Here is a 12,583-nt window from a genome sequence, read left to right as displayed (position 1 = left end):
GGCAAGTTTATGTTGATTGTTTTATTTGCTGTCATTATTCATGATCTGTGAAGGATAAACTGTGGTACAACAGCGTTAGATGCATAAATAGATAAGTCGTTGGTCAGCGCAAACAATACAAACAGTGGGGATTCGTTTTCAGTTGTGGGCTTGCTTGCTGGTAGCAGCGTTTTTCTGTCTTCAGATTGCAGTCTTCTTTGTTGTGGTATTGCTGTCAACAGTTGGACAGCAGGTTGATTGTTTCTACACATCTAACGTTGCCGTGTGGGACGTCGGTTCTTGTTGATCAGTTTCTTTCTCAATAGAAATATATATATATATATATATATATATATATATATATATATATATATATATATATATTCTCTCGCTATTGGTGGTTGATCTCTTGTGGACAGATTTATGATGGCTGAAAGTAATAAATCTGATTTTTCTCATGAAGTTAAAAGTGGAGGAAATCCATTTTCGTATGGTTCTACTGTAAAGTTAGATGGATCTAACTATGAGATTTGGTCTCGTGTGTTTATGATGTCTGTGATTGGACATCAAAAGGAGCATGTTATAGAAGAAAACGAACCTGTTGAAAAGAGTGGAAAATATAGTTCATGGAAGGGAGATAATAATATTGTCATGTCATGGATCATGAATAGTGTGCAACCCCAAATTGCATCAACTATTGCATACTACACCTCGGCTAAGCAAATGTGGGATTTCTTGAAACAGACTTACTCGAATGACAGGAATATTAGCAAAATATTGCAGGTAGAGGAGGAACTACTTAATCTGCAACAGGGTGACCAAAGTCTTGCTCAGTACTTCGCTTCCCTTAAGTCCATCTCTGAGCGACTTAAAGCATTACGTCCTCCATGTCCAACATGTTATAAGACCCATGGTGAACAGTCTATGGTTGCGAAATTCCTACAGGGTCTCTCCTCTGAATATGCAGTAGCAAAGGCTCAGATGCTGACTGGAGCAGAAATCCCTGATCTAGCTGAAGCCTACAACAGGCTTAGTCGTCTTGCTGTGACCCTCTCTTCACCTGCCAGTGATATCCATGCCTCTGCCTTAGCAGCTTCAGGAGGACGTGGACGCGGTTTATTCAGGGGAAGAGGCATGGGCCGTGGGTCAGGAGGAGGTCGGGGGAGATTTCAGTGCACTTATTGTGGGAAAATAGGTCATTTGGAAGACAGATGTTGGGATAAACATGGTCGTCCTACTGCAGCGCCATCCTTAGGCAGAAATGTTACATCAAAGCTAGGGAAGAACTCTTTACAGTCTTCTATTGGAGCGGCCCAAGCAGCGTCATCAGTAGTAGATGGGTCTTTATCTTCTTCTCAGCCTGAGACAATGACTGTGAGTATCAATAAGTCAGAGTATGAGGACTTTCTAGCACACAGATCTACTCAGCCATCGGCCTCCACAGTTATGACTGACAGCGCTATGTCTGTTGACACTATCTCACATGATACAGGTACTACTTGGATTATTGATTCTGGGGCATCGAGGCACTTTTGTAGTACGCCTTCTATGTTTACTGTGCTACACTCACTACCTCAGATACGCCATGTGAGACTTGCAGATGGTAGATTGTCACCCATTATGGGATATGGAGATATCAAGATCTCTCAATCTATGACTATTCCCAATGTGTTATATGCTCCTAAGTTTCCCACAAATTTGTTATCTGTCGGACAATTGGTTAATGATTTACATTGTCGTGTTACGTTTGACTCTGGTTTATGTTCATTTCAGGACTTGCCTACTGGGAAGACGATTGGTGGAGGCTATGAGAAAGGGGGCATCTACTTCCTGTCGGATCCCGTGGGTATTGCAGCATCATCGATCACATCGTTGTCCTCCTCGTTCCAGTGGCATCTCAGACTTGGTCATCCATCTGTCTCCAAGCTCCGTCATCTCCTTCCACATCTCTCCTTACCAGAGTCGTTCCAGTGTGAAGCTTGTCAACTTGGCAAACACACTCGTAGTAGTTATTCATCGAGTCTTAGTACGTCCAGTTGTGGACTATTTGATCTTCTTCATGTTGATGTGTGGGGTCCTAGCAGAGTTGCTAGTAGGTCAAGATTTCGTTATTTTCTTGTCATCGTAGATGATTATTCTCGAGTCACCTGGGTTTTCCTTTTGAAGGAAAGGTCTGAAGTCGTATGTACTCTCAAAAACCTTATTATTGAAATAAAGACCCAGTTTGGTATTCTTGTTAAAAACATTCGCACTGATAATGCTCTTGAGTTTAAGGCACTTGGGAACTTGTTGATCCTCCTCCTCGATGTGATATTGTTGGCTCAAAGTGGGTATTCACAGTTAAGTATAATTCTGATGGTTCTTTGGAACGATACAAAGCTCGATTGGTTGCTAAGGGCTACACGCAGACCTACGGTGTGGATTTCTTTGAGACCTTCTCTCCAGTTGCTCGGTTGGGAACCATTCGTCTTATTATTTCTGTGGCTGTCCACCATGACTGGCACATGTATCAACTGGATGTCAAAAACGCCTTTTTGTATGGTGATCTTGATGAGACTGTCTATATGCAACAACCACCGGGATTTGAACGACAGGGGGAGTGTGGAAAAGTGTGCAAGCTGAAGAAAGCTATTTATGGACTCAAACAGAGTCCTCGTGCGTGGTTTCACAAGTTTTCCGAGGTAGTCTCACAGTGTGGCTTTGTGAGATCTCCTCTTGATCATTCCTTGTTTATCAAGAAGGCTTCCCGAGGTATAACTGTTCTCGTGGTTTATGTTGATGATATTATCCTGACAGGTGATTCTGATCAAGAAATTTCTGATGCAAAGTTGTTTCTTCAAAAACACTTTGTGACGAAAGATCTAGGTCCTCTACGATACTTCTTGGGAATAGAAGTTGCTCGCAATGGTGAGGGTGTTGTTCTCTCTCAACGGAAATATGTTCTTGATTTATTGCAGGACACAGGGATGCTAGGAGCTAAACCGGCAAATTTACCTATGAATCCACGTATACATCTTCATGATGACCAAACAGAATTAGTGGATTCTAGATCTTACAGATCCCTTATTGGAAAACTTCTCTATGTTACCGTGACAAGACCAGACATTAGTTTTGCAGTGGGAAAACTAAGTCAATTTATGGAAAAACCAAGGAAAGTTCATTGGGATGCTGCTTTGATGGTGGTTAAATATCTGAAATCTTCTCCTGGCAAAGGCCTTTTGTTCACAAAAGGCAAGACTCTGGAAGTGGAAGCCTATAGTGATGCTGATTATGCTGGCTCAGTAGAGGACAGAAAATCTACCACAGGATTTTGTGTATTTGTGGGAGGAAACCTCATATCGTGGAGAAGCAAAAAACAAGGTGTGGTGTCAAGATCTAGTGCAGAATCCGAATACAGAGCTATGGCTCAAACAGCAGCAGAAATGACGTGGGCTAGATCCATGCTATCCAGCTTAAGTGTGTCAATCACACTTCCCATGAAGATGTATTGTGACAATCAAGCAGCCACACACATTGCAAACAATCCAGTTTTCCATGAAAGAACTAAACATATTGAGGTGGATTGCCATTACATTCGAGATCTCGTTCAAGCAGGAACCATTGCCACTGCTCATGTTCCTTCAGAAGATCAAGCTGCAGATATCTTCACCAAAGCTCTTCCTATTGGTGATTTCTCTAGATGTTGTGACAAGCTGAGCATGTTTAATATGTATGCTCCAGCTTGAGGGGGAGTGTTGAACAAGAAAAGTTTTATGTTTTAGGAGGTTCCTTGTAATATTAAAGAGTTATAAGATCTCTTTAATATTTTCCTTATTTTCCATTGAGTTATTTTGTAAATCCCTTTTTACCCTAATCTCTTTTATAAGAGAGATGAGGGTTATCGTAAGAAGAGGTTCTGAAGGTTCAATCTCACGGCAGCTTCTCTCTCTCACTCTCTTCTTCTCCGCTGCAACAGGTAGTATTTCCAGTACCAAACCCATGGATCAACCGACAAACAATGGCAATGTCTCCAACCCAAAAGTAGACTGATCAGAAAAATTCCTGCATATCACCAATTATTGAAAATGGTAAAGGAAAAATATCAATATTGCCATCTATGGTTCTTCACTAACCTGATACCCACCAAACTCTATCTATTCAAGCATTTGTAACACAAAAAGTTTTAACCATAACCTCCTTCACATTGATCATCATTTACACAAGAAAGCCACCAAAGTTCTTCTTGAAGGGTGTCCTTTTCTTGTTTTTTCTATGGGTTAATACTATTTTTTCATCCATTTCCTAATATTGCATAGGCACATTGATGAAATTCTAGGCAAAAAACGGGCACATATATCTACTTATAAATTTGTCCATTCTAATGACTCAAGAAGATTAAAAATGCTAAGAGTTATCACAATGCCTAGAATAAAGTACCTAAACAAATAACAGAAGAATGACTAAGAACACTAAGTCAATAGAACAGTAGGAAATGAAACCTCTGGTATCCCAGTTAAGGGTGCAAGTTGTTCGAAATCAACATGTTTGTCAGCCACCTCCTCCTTCTCGAACATCAAATCTTCCTCCTCATCCACTTTGGCATTTACTTTCTCTACAGAAGTTTTCTCCTTTCCCCATTTCTGGCCCTTTCTCTTGCAAGTTGTTCCATTCCATTTAATGAGTTCCTGTTCAATTAAGAGACAGAACTTCAGATACAATTAAGAAAGTGAAAAAGAACAGGAAAGAAATATAGCTACCTAGCCGCATGTGGATTTAAAGTTTAAACTTTAAACATAAGATTTGCCAAGTGTGGAGCTGATAAACCTTCATATCATAGACTAACTGCTCATGGCACATGGTTTATCCTAGCATCCTCCACCAACAGGCTGAACTTGATAGACATGGATGAAATTCAACTGAGAGAAATTTTTAGGCTGACAAGCAAAGCAGCCCAAACCATGATCTTCTAGTAAAAGCAGAAAGTCCTATTATCATTCAATAGTTCTGCAATAACTGGATTTGAGAAAAATAATAGAAGGTACACACATCTCTACCCCTCACATGCACCATATACTACCAGTCAAATATTTATGTAGATGAAAATACATCAACATTTAGATGTTTGACAGAGGCACTTTTCACTGGTTTAGTAACATTAAACAGGTGTTCACCATATTCTAGGGAAATAGGCATAACAATAAGGACTTGGCATCTTCTGATCAAATGAAAAACAGAATGACAAGCAAAATGGTGTAAATTTAGCGGCCTATTACATAAGGATATGTTTAACATTCTGGAGTGGACAACTCCACTATGCTGATTTTACATATGTCTACTTCCACTAGGTCTGGATCAGTAAGGCATTCCACCTGAAAATCTACAAGCTTACTAATCAACTGGTTAATGGAGCAAAAGGATGAAAGGAACAGCATAAACATACCACTGGATCCTCATGCCTCCCATTATCTTGCTTTGCATCCACTAAAAAAGAAAAAACTAAAATTGTAAATTGATTACATGAAATACCATAATCTGAAATGAGCAATGAGATCACATCATCACAGCAACAAAAGGTATTATAAATTCCTTTAAACCTATGACTCATAACAATATATGCATATAATGTGTGTGTGTATATATATAAGAGAGAGAGAGAGAGAGAAAGACGGGCAAAGAAAGGGAGAGAAAGAACACACCCAAATACGTTTCAATGCATGCAAATGTTACGAGCACATGATCATATATACATGTACATGTACATAATTTAAATAATAATAACATGGAAAACACCAGCCATTACTAGATTAAGAGATAATGATGCAAATCGTGGTTACTTCTCAAAAAAGAAAAAACTGTAAAAGGAACACAACATGTGCACTGGAAGCACCAGATAAATCAAGGTGCATGACATGAAACAGCAGATTGGAAACTTAGCACTGGAAGCACCAGATAAATCAAGGTGCATGACATGAAACAGCAGACTTGGAAACTTACTTGCTTACAGATAGTAACTGTAAACCTCTGCAACATACATTTGGAAAGACAAAAGTACAAGCCATAACTAGCAGGATTTACAAACACCTACAAACTCCTGCTACTAAAGGTGGTAACAAACATGTGTAAAATCTGCTACTAAAGGTGGTAACAAACATGTATAAATCAAGGTGCAAAATGAAATGGCTGGGAAGTTTGTGACACTTGAAGCGAACCAGCTTCATAATAGCCTTTTATTTAGTTTGACAAGCATGTGTAAGTGCACAAAATAATGACATGCCGTGTTTCCCAGGGCCAAACCAGATTTTACAAAGAAGCCTGCATTTGAGGTCAGAGAGAAAAAGAAACCTGTTTCTATTGTAGTCATGAACATTAACCAATGATAAATCTGATTTTCCTGCCTCAGCCACTACCCAGGTGCTCATTACACTCATCAAAATTCAAAAAACATTAACAAAAAAATTTGTCATCTGAAGTGCAAAAGCACAAGCATTGTGGATGTGTTCCAAACACATCTTGATGTCCAAATTTGTACGTCTTCAAAAAAGATGAGATGTTATAAGATCATATTGCCAAAAATATGGCCCCACCCTCACAGAAAACAACGCATACAAGTGAAGGCAGATGGCAACTGTCAACTATATATGCAGATTCAAGATTTAAATGGCATCGAACGTATACCAATCAGTTTATCTGAGAGACTGAGACAAGTATATGGTGCAGAACGGTGTGCAGGTGTATGCATGGGGTGCTTGAAAAATGCCAAATCAATTTGCAAAATACAGAACAATACAAGTTTGACAGAAAATTTAAACAGTACCTCCACTAATAGGTTCAAAACGTATATGTCCAGGCTCAACAATTACAGGCACGACTTCATCATCATCCACATCATCTTGCTGATCATGTTCCCTTTCCAAGAATTTCATCTCTACATCTTTTTCGGATGAATTATCCTTAGTGGGCTGGAAAGAAAAAACAACAGCAAACTATGTCTAATATACCTTCAACAGCTCAAATACTTGAAACAATTCTCGTAAAAGTGCAATCCAATGCAGGATAGTATATTAATTCACATTTTTTAACTATTGAAGGAGAAAAAATTCCTTTAATCCCCAACATGCATTACCTCTACAGGTTTAGCACTAGCCATTTTCCGTAACCACAGCCTTTTGGCCTTCTTGCGACGAGCACTTCTGCTAGGTAACTGAGGTTTATATGTAGATTAGAATGTGCTATAAAAGACAACATAGTTAGCAAAAGGCATGATCTAAGGTGTCAATCAAATGGCAATCAAGAAAGCAAAATTAGCAATACAACCATAGTTTCACATGTCTTGCCATGATGCTTTGCTTAGATTAGCTCTCGTAGGCCTGATAAAGATCTCAAATGGTTCAACAAACAATATCAGGATCTATAAAGTGATCTAGAAATATTATTCCTTCTTGATGGAGATCAGTCATTGTATCCATAGAATTTGGTCAGGGACTACGACACACGGACACGGTAAAATGGGCCAAGTACCTGTGTCGACACTCCGACACGTGGACACGGCAGGATACGTTTTGGATCGGGTCTGGGTCAGACCCGATCCGAACCACTTTTCTAACCCGACATTCTTTAACCCTAAACTTCTTTACGCGTCCTGTTTCACGCTAGACCTCTGCGACAGCTGCTTCTGCATGTAACCGGTGACAGCAATGGCGGGCGACGGCGACGAGGTCCGGCGATCCACAGCGACGTCTGGCGGCAGCCAGCGACAAACAAGTAAGTGGCTTTTTCTTTCTTTTCGATATTAGAAGCTAGGGTTTCATGTTCTTCATTTGGTTTTTTTTTTTTTTTTTTTGGATTTTCCAATTTGGGGATGTTTTTGTTTGAATATTAGACGGTTAATCCGTCGATCTTGATCCTCTTCTTCAATGCTATGTGCAATATGTTTTTTATTTTTTAATTTGCTGATTTCCCTATTTAGGGATTTTGTTGTTTTGCCTTACTCGTGGAAGTTCCAAGGGAGCCTTCCTCGTCCTAAGGCAAAGGAGAGAGGGAGGGACTTTCGGGTCCCTCATTTTCCCAGGTGGGGAAGAGGAGGAAGGGCCGTCGGGTCCTTCCCCTTCCCATTGTTAGCGGAATTATTAATTTAATGTTTTTTTTTATTTTATCATTTTTATCTTTTTAGAATATAAAATTTCCCGTGTCTGCGTATCCAAAAAATTTCAAAACTGCCGTGTCCGCGTACCCGTACCCGTATCGTACCCGCACCCATGTGACATAGGTTAGGGACCTCTCCCGAGGTGCACCATACAATCTCGCAACACCTAGAGCTAGTGTCAAAAGTAACATAGTGCATCATACAATACCATTAACATCAATATTTTTGCATCCTTGAGATTCTTTCCAAGAAAAACAAACTTCCCATTTAACCCCCAAGAAAAAACCTTGCCAGTAAAAGAATGAGAACAACAATCATGATAATGGTTGGAAGACATGATGATCATGCACAACAATACGATCAATTGGACATGTTCAAAAAGACCATAATATCTTTTCCTTTGCAGCAAGTGCTTAAAGGGCGCTCCAAGGGTTTGAGATGTATGTGATTGGCCGACAAGATGGTTTTTCATTTTTTCTTTTTCAGTATGCATTTACATGACAATGCACCGTAATGTCACATGGCGTTTGGTTAGAGAAGTATAAAGGTTGCAAATGAGAACCAAATCCACATAGTCGAGGTATTGTTTTTTACTCTAGAGATCAAGACACTCTATGAATCTTTTACTTCATGTGAGTACACAGGTGTGCATATGTCTAGGTGAGTGCAGGTCAATTTTGAAGAACAGGTATGAGGACACAGCAAGCATAGAAACTAATCTAAGTAACACATACTCTTCAAAAGAGTTGTCAACTTGGGTGCACATGCACGTGCAGCTTGGGTGCAGCAATGGACAACTGTTTTCTCTTGTTATCAAATCATCATTAGAACATAAGACTGGGCATTGGGTCGGGTACCCAATGGGTAACATCCGGGCCTGGGCTGCTACTATGGCCTAACGGGCTGAAGTTTTCTTGGGTCGTGCTAGATCCAGGCCTGTGCAATGGGCCTAATGAGGCCCGATAAGGAGGACACCATTTTCTTTCTTTTCGTTTTTAACCTAATTGGCTAATACTCCTGCTGCACCTCCTCAGTCTTATACTCTTAGCTTCTCTCATTAACCCTCTCTAACTCTCCAACTATCAAACACTATCGTCGGAGGTTGCCGATGAGTCTGGCGACCAGCCTCCAGTGAATCTTTAAGGCTCCACCACCCCCCCTCCTTCTTTTTTCCACCATAGATGGCAAAGGTTGATGGGCCGATGGCTGCCAAACTAGACACTTTCCTATGGGTGCCTGTGTTGGCCTGCGGGACATCTAGAGGACCACTGCCCTCCCCTTTCAAGGGCACGACAGCCCCTTCCCTCTTTTTTTGATTGAACAATGGCATAATCGTCAGGTACTACCACCAGGCTTTGCCATTGGGATTGGAGACAAGCGGGCTCTCTCTCGACTCTCTCTCTCTCACAGACACACATACGCACATCCTTTCTATGGCGCAAACTACAGTGGGCTGGCCTATGTCACATGGGTGCTCCTAAATAGTAGTGCACCTGCATTGATGTGACATGGACGCTGGTGTTGGTGCGGCTCCGACATGGCACATCCGCTGCGGTCAACCGACCTAGACCAAAACTAACAATTGTAGATGTGCACCCAACTAAACTAGACCTAAAACAAATGCTTATAATTACTAAAACGGAGATATAGATAAATAAGACTATTAAACAATTAATTAACTATATAACAGATTATCTCTTTATATATACGTAAAATTGCATATATATATATATTCTTGCAACAACCGCACCTACGTTTTTCAACAATTATCGCAGCCACACCCACACCCATGTGACATAGGGGCTGTAGCTAGAGGCAGGCCAGGACTACTAGCCCTCCCCTTCCTTTCTTCTGTGTAACGAAAGCGGAGGGCCTAGCCTAATTATTAAAATTAATAATCAAGTCAGGCCAGGTACCGGGCAGAGGATTTGGTCTAGTACCAGATAGACCTCGGCCTCAGCTTGGCCCAATTATTAACCAGCCAGACATCGGGCACGGCAATAATCCAATCTAGTACACCAATCAATTATGAGAATCGGGTTACTTTGGGCCGATCGGACAACGCCCACCCAACTAGTAGAATATAGTTTGTCAATTGCTAATGATTAATGTTGTTATGTGTAGACAATCTATATACATCCTCACTGAACCTGCACTGATGTTTTTTCAAAAAATGCAATACCCTTACCCATGATTGTACCTTTGTGACATACACAACAATGCATTCATGATTTATAATTTTATATATAACTTTAAAAAAATAAATTAGTAAGTAATAGACAAACTAACTAGTAGAGTAACAAATAAACCAAAAGATATCATATTGAATGTTTGTGAGAACGGTCCAATGAGCATATCATTCTTCTACTTCATGATCAGAATTGGAAGGACAAACTCTATCAATGCTGGTGAGAGGAAGGAAGAGAGACTCAAAGAGTGAAAGACAAAGAGAGCAAGAGAGAGAGAGAAAGAGACTGAGAGATGGATATCGAAAAAAGAGAGATTGATCAAGAAAGAGTGAAGATTGAGAGTGAGGAAGGGAGATAGAGAGATGGATACAGAAAAAGAGAGATTAAGAAAGAAAGAGGGAGGGAAACAAAGGAGTGAACTCAGAGAGTTGAAAGAGCAACAGGGAGAAACTGAGAGAGTTTATCTGCTACAAAACTATTGATGGAGTATTGCCGAAGAGACATAGCGCATAGGAGGAGGGCTTGAGGCCTCGACAAAATGTAAGCAAGGTCGAGCGACCCTTTCCTCTATGTGTGTGCATGTGTGTGTTTCAGTTTACCTTTATGTTTAGGGAATTTAAATTCAAATTGATTTAGTTCATGTATTTTGTTGAAGTGAAAGGTAAGCTTTTCTCCTATATTTTTGTTTGTCACTAGTCAACTAGTATTTTATGCACTGTTTTGTCAGTTGTTTATTTTTGTAACTTAGGAAATTTATGTCTTTGATTTTCCTCATTGGGAACATTTTTCTATATCATTTTTCATGATTTTAATATTAAAGTGTCGAACTTTTACAACATGTTACGTATCTAACCATTCCCACGACTAGCATATATTACTTAAAATACTTTATGGCATTTCAAAATAGAATCTTTCTCTAGAAAAAACCTATATAATAAAGAAGTAACAATGGAAAATGAAGAGGCCTTTGAGAGCAAAAAAAGTGAAGCGACATGTAAGAGAGTGAAAGATCTAAAGGAGACCATAAATTGCAACACAAAGATATCAACAGCCAAACCAGGCATGAATAGCAGGATAAATTCCATAGTTTGAAAATAAATTTTTTTCTGAATTTATTGAAGTAAATGAGGATTAGATGATAGAGAGAAACATCCCTCAGCAGAGAGTTTGAGACCAATCTCAGCATGCAAGTGTGTCTATCTCATCCACCTAAGACCCATGCTAAAACATGTGTGTATGACCCACTTTTCAAGTCATTTGACCCACTGGTTGGTTCAATTTAATTTGGCAATCTTCAAGTAACATTGGCTGCCACACACTGCTCTCCATAGGGTTCCTTGTTTGAGAGAAAAAAAAACGTACACGTGAGGAAGAGACTAGTGCTGATATTGTATGCACTTTGAATGTTTTCCAACTGTCATGAACCAGACAAAAGTTCCCAGCACCTGATACCATTATCTCTTCTCTCAGCCTTGACTTAAAAATTTATTCATTGCAAGCCATAATCAGGTAAGCACAAGTAAAAGTACACATTCTTAAAATCATTCCTAAAATGTAAATGATCAAAACTTTGCAGGCTTATCGGCAAAGAGCTTGTCTGTACTAAGGCATTTGAAGAGGAAACTTAGGAAGGAAAACAAGCATGGATAAAAGAAATCAGTGGTAGTGGCATACCTTCCTCCCACCATCTGACACATCTCCTTCATCATTAAGCGGCTTTTCATGTCTAAAGTAAAGAGAAAGATAAAACTGATTAGTGCACAACTCACAAGAAAAGGTTCTTTATAGAAAAAGTTAGAAACATATAAAAAAGGTTATTTATAGAGAAAGTTAGAAACATATTCTTTCAAGATTTGAGGTCATAAGGTTCATTGATGCTCAAAATGATAAAGATGAGTACAGTGACTCAAGCAACTCAAGTCTAAAGGGATAAATAACTCACAAGTTTGAGCCAATCATTGAACTTGATAAATTACAAGCCTCGAAACATATGTATATATATATATATATATATATATATATATATATATATATGAAATTTTACACACACATACATACGATGCATGCATACATACATATATATAAATATATATATGGCACGTATGTATATATATATATATATATATATATATATATATATATATATATATATATATATATAAAAATAATATATATATATGTATAAATATCACATGGCTACTTTTTCTTTCCTAAGTGTCAAGTGCAGCCCAAGGATCCTGAACCCAAAAGAACCTTCACATGGCAGCTTTTTCTTTTTTCAAAGTGTCAAGTA

General features: G+C 39.2%; 1 protein-coding gene across 3 annotated transcripts in view; it reads right to left on the bottom strand.

Moving 5' to 3' along the window:
• Positions 1 to 12,583, bottom strand: part of LOC116250905 (coilin) — a 33,091-nt gene that overhangs the window by 12,319 nt on the left and 8,189 nt on the right. For all 3 annotated transcript variants that reach the window (XR_004171543.2, XM_031624891.2, XM_031624892.2), the window contains exons 6-10: positions 11,965 to 12,016; positions 7,082 to 7,159; positions 6,773 to 6,917; positions 5,399 to 5,439; positions 4,458 to 4,643 (exon numbers count right to left, since the gene is read on the bottom strand). Coding sequence is in view for 2 of the 3 variants with exons in the window: in XM_031624891.2 (XP_031480751.1) it covers positions 4,458 to 4,643; positions 5,399 to 5,439; positions 6,773 to 6,917; positions 7,082 to 7,159; positions 11,965 to 12,016 (502 nt within the window). In the remaining variant the exon portion in view is untranslated. The remainder of the gene's footprint in view (positions 1 to 4,457; positions 4,644 to 5,398; positions 5,440 to 6,772; positions 6,918 to 7,081; positions 7,160 to 11,964; positions 12,017 to 12,583) is intronic.

This window comes from Nymphaea colorata, chromosome 3 (genome assembly GCF_008831285.2).
Source record: "Nymphaea colorata isolate Beijing-Zhang1983 chromosome 3, ASM883128v2, whole genome shotgun sequence".
NCBI lineage: Eukaryota > Viridiplantae > Streptophyta > Magnoliopsida > Nymphaeales > Nymphaeaceae > Nymphaea > Nymphaea colorata.
The sequence above is the reverse complement of the archived record's forward strand: the minus strand, read 5'-3'. Positions and strand labels throughout refer to the sequence as shown.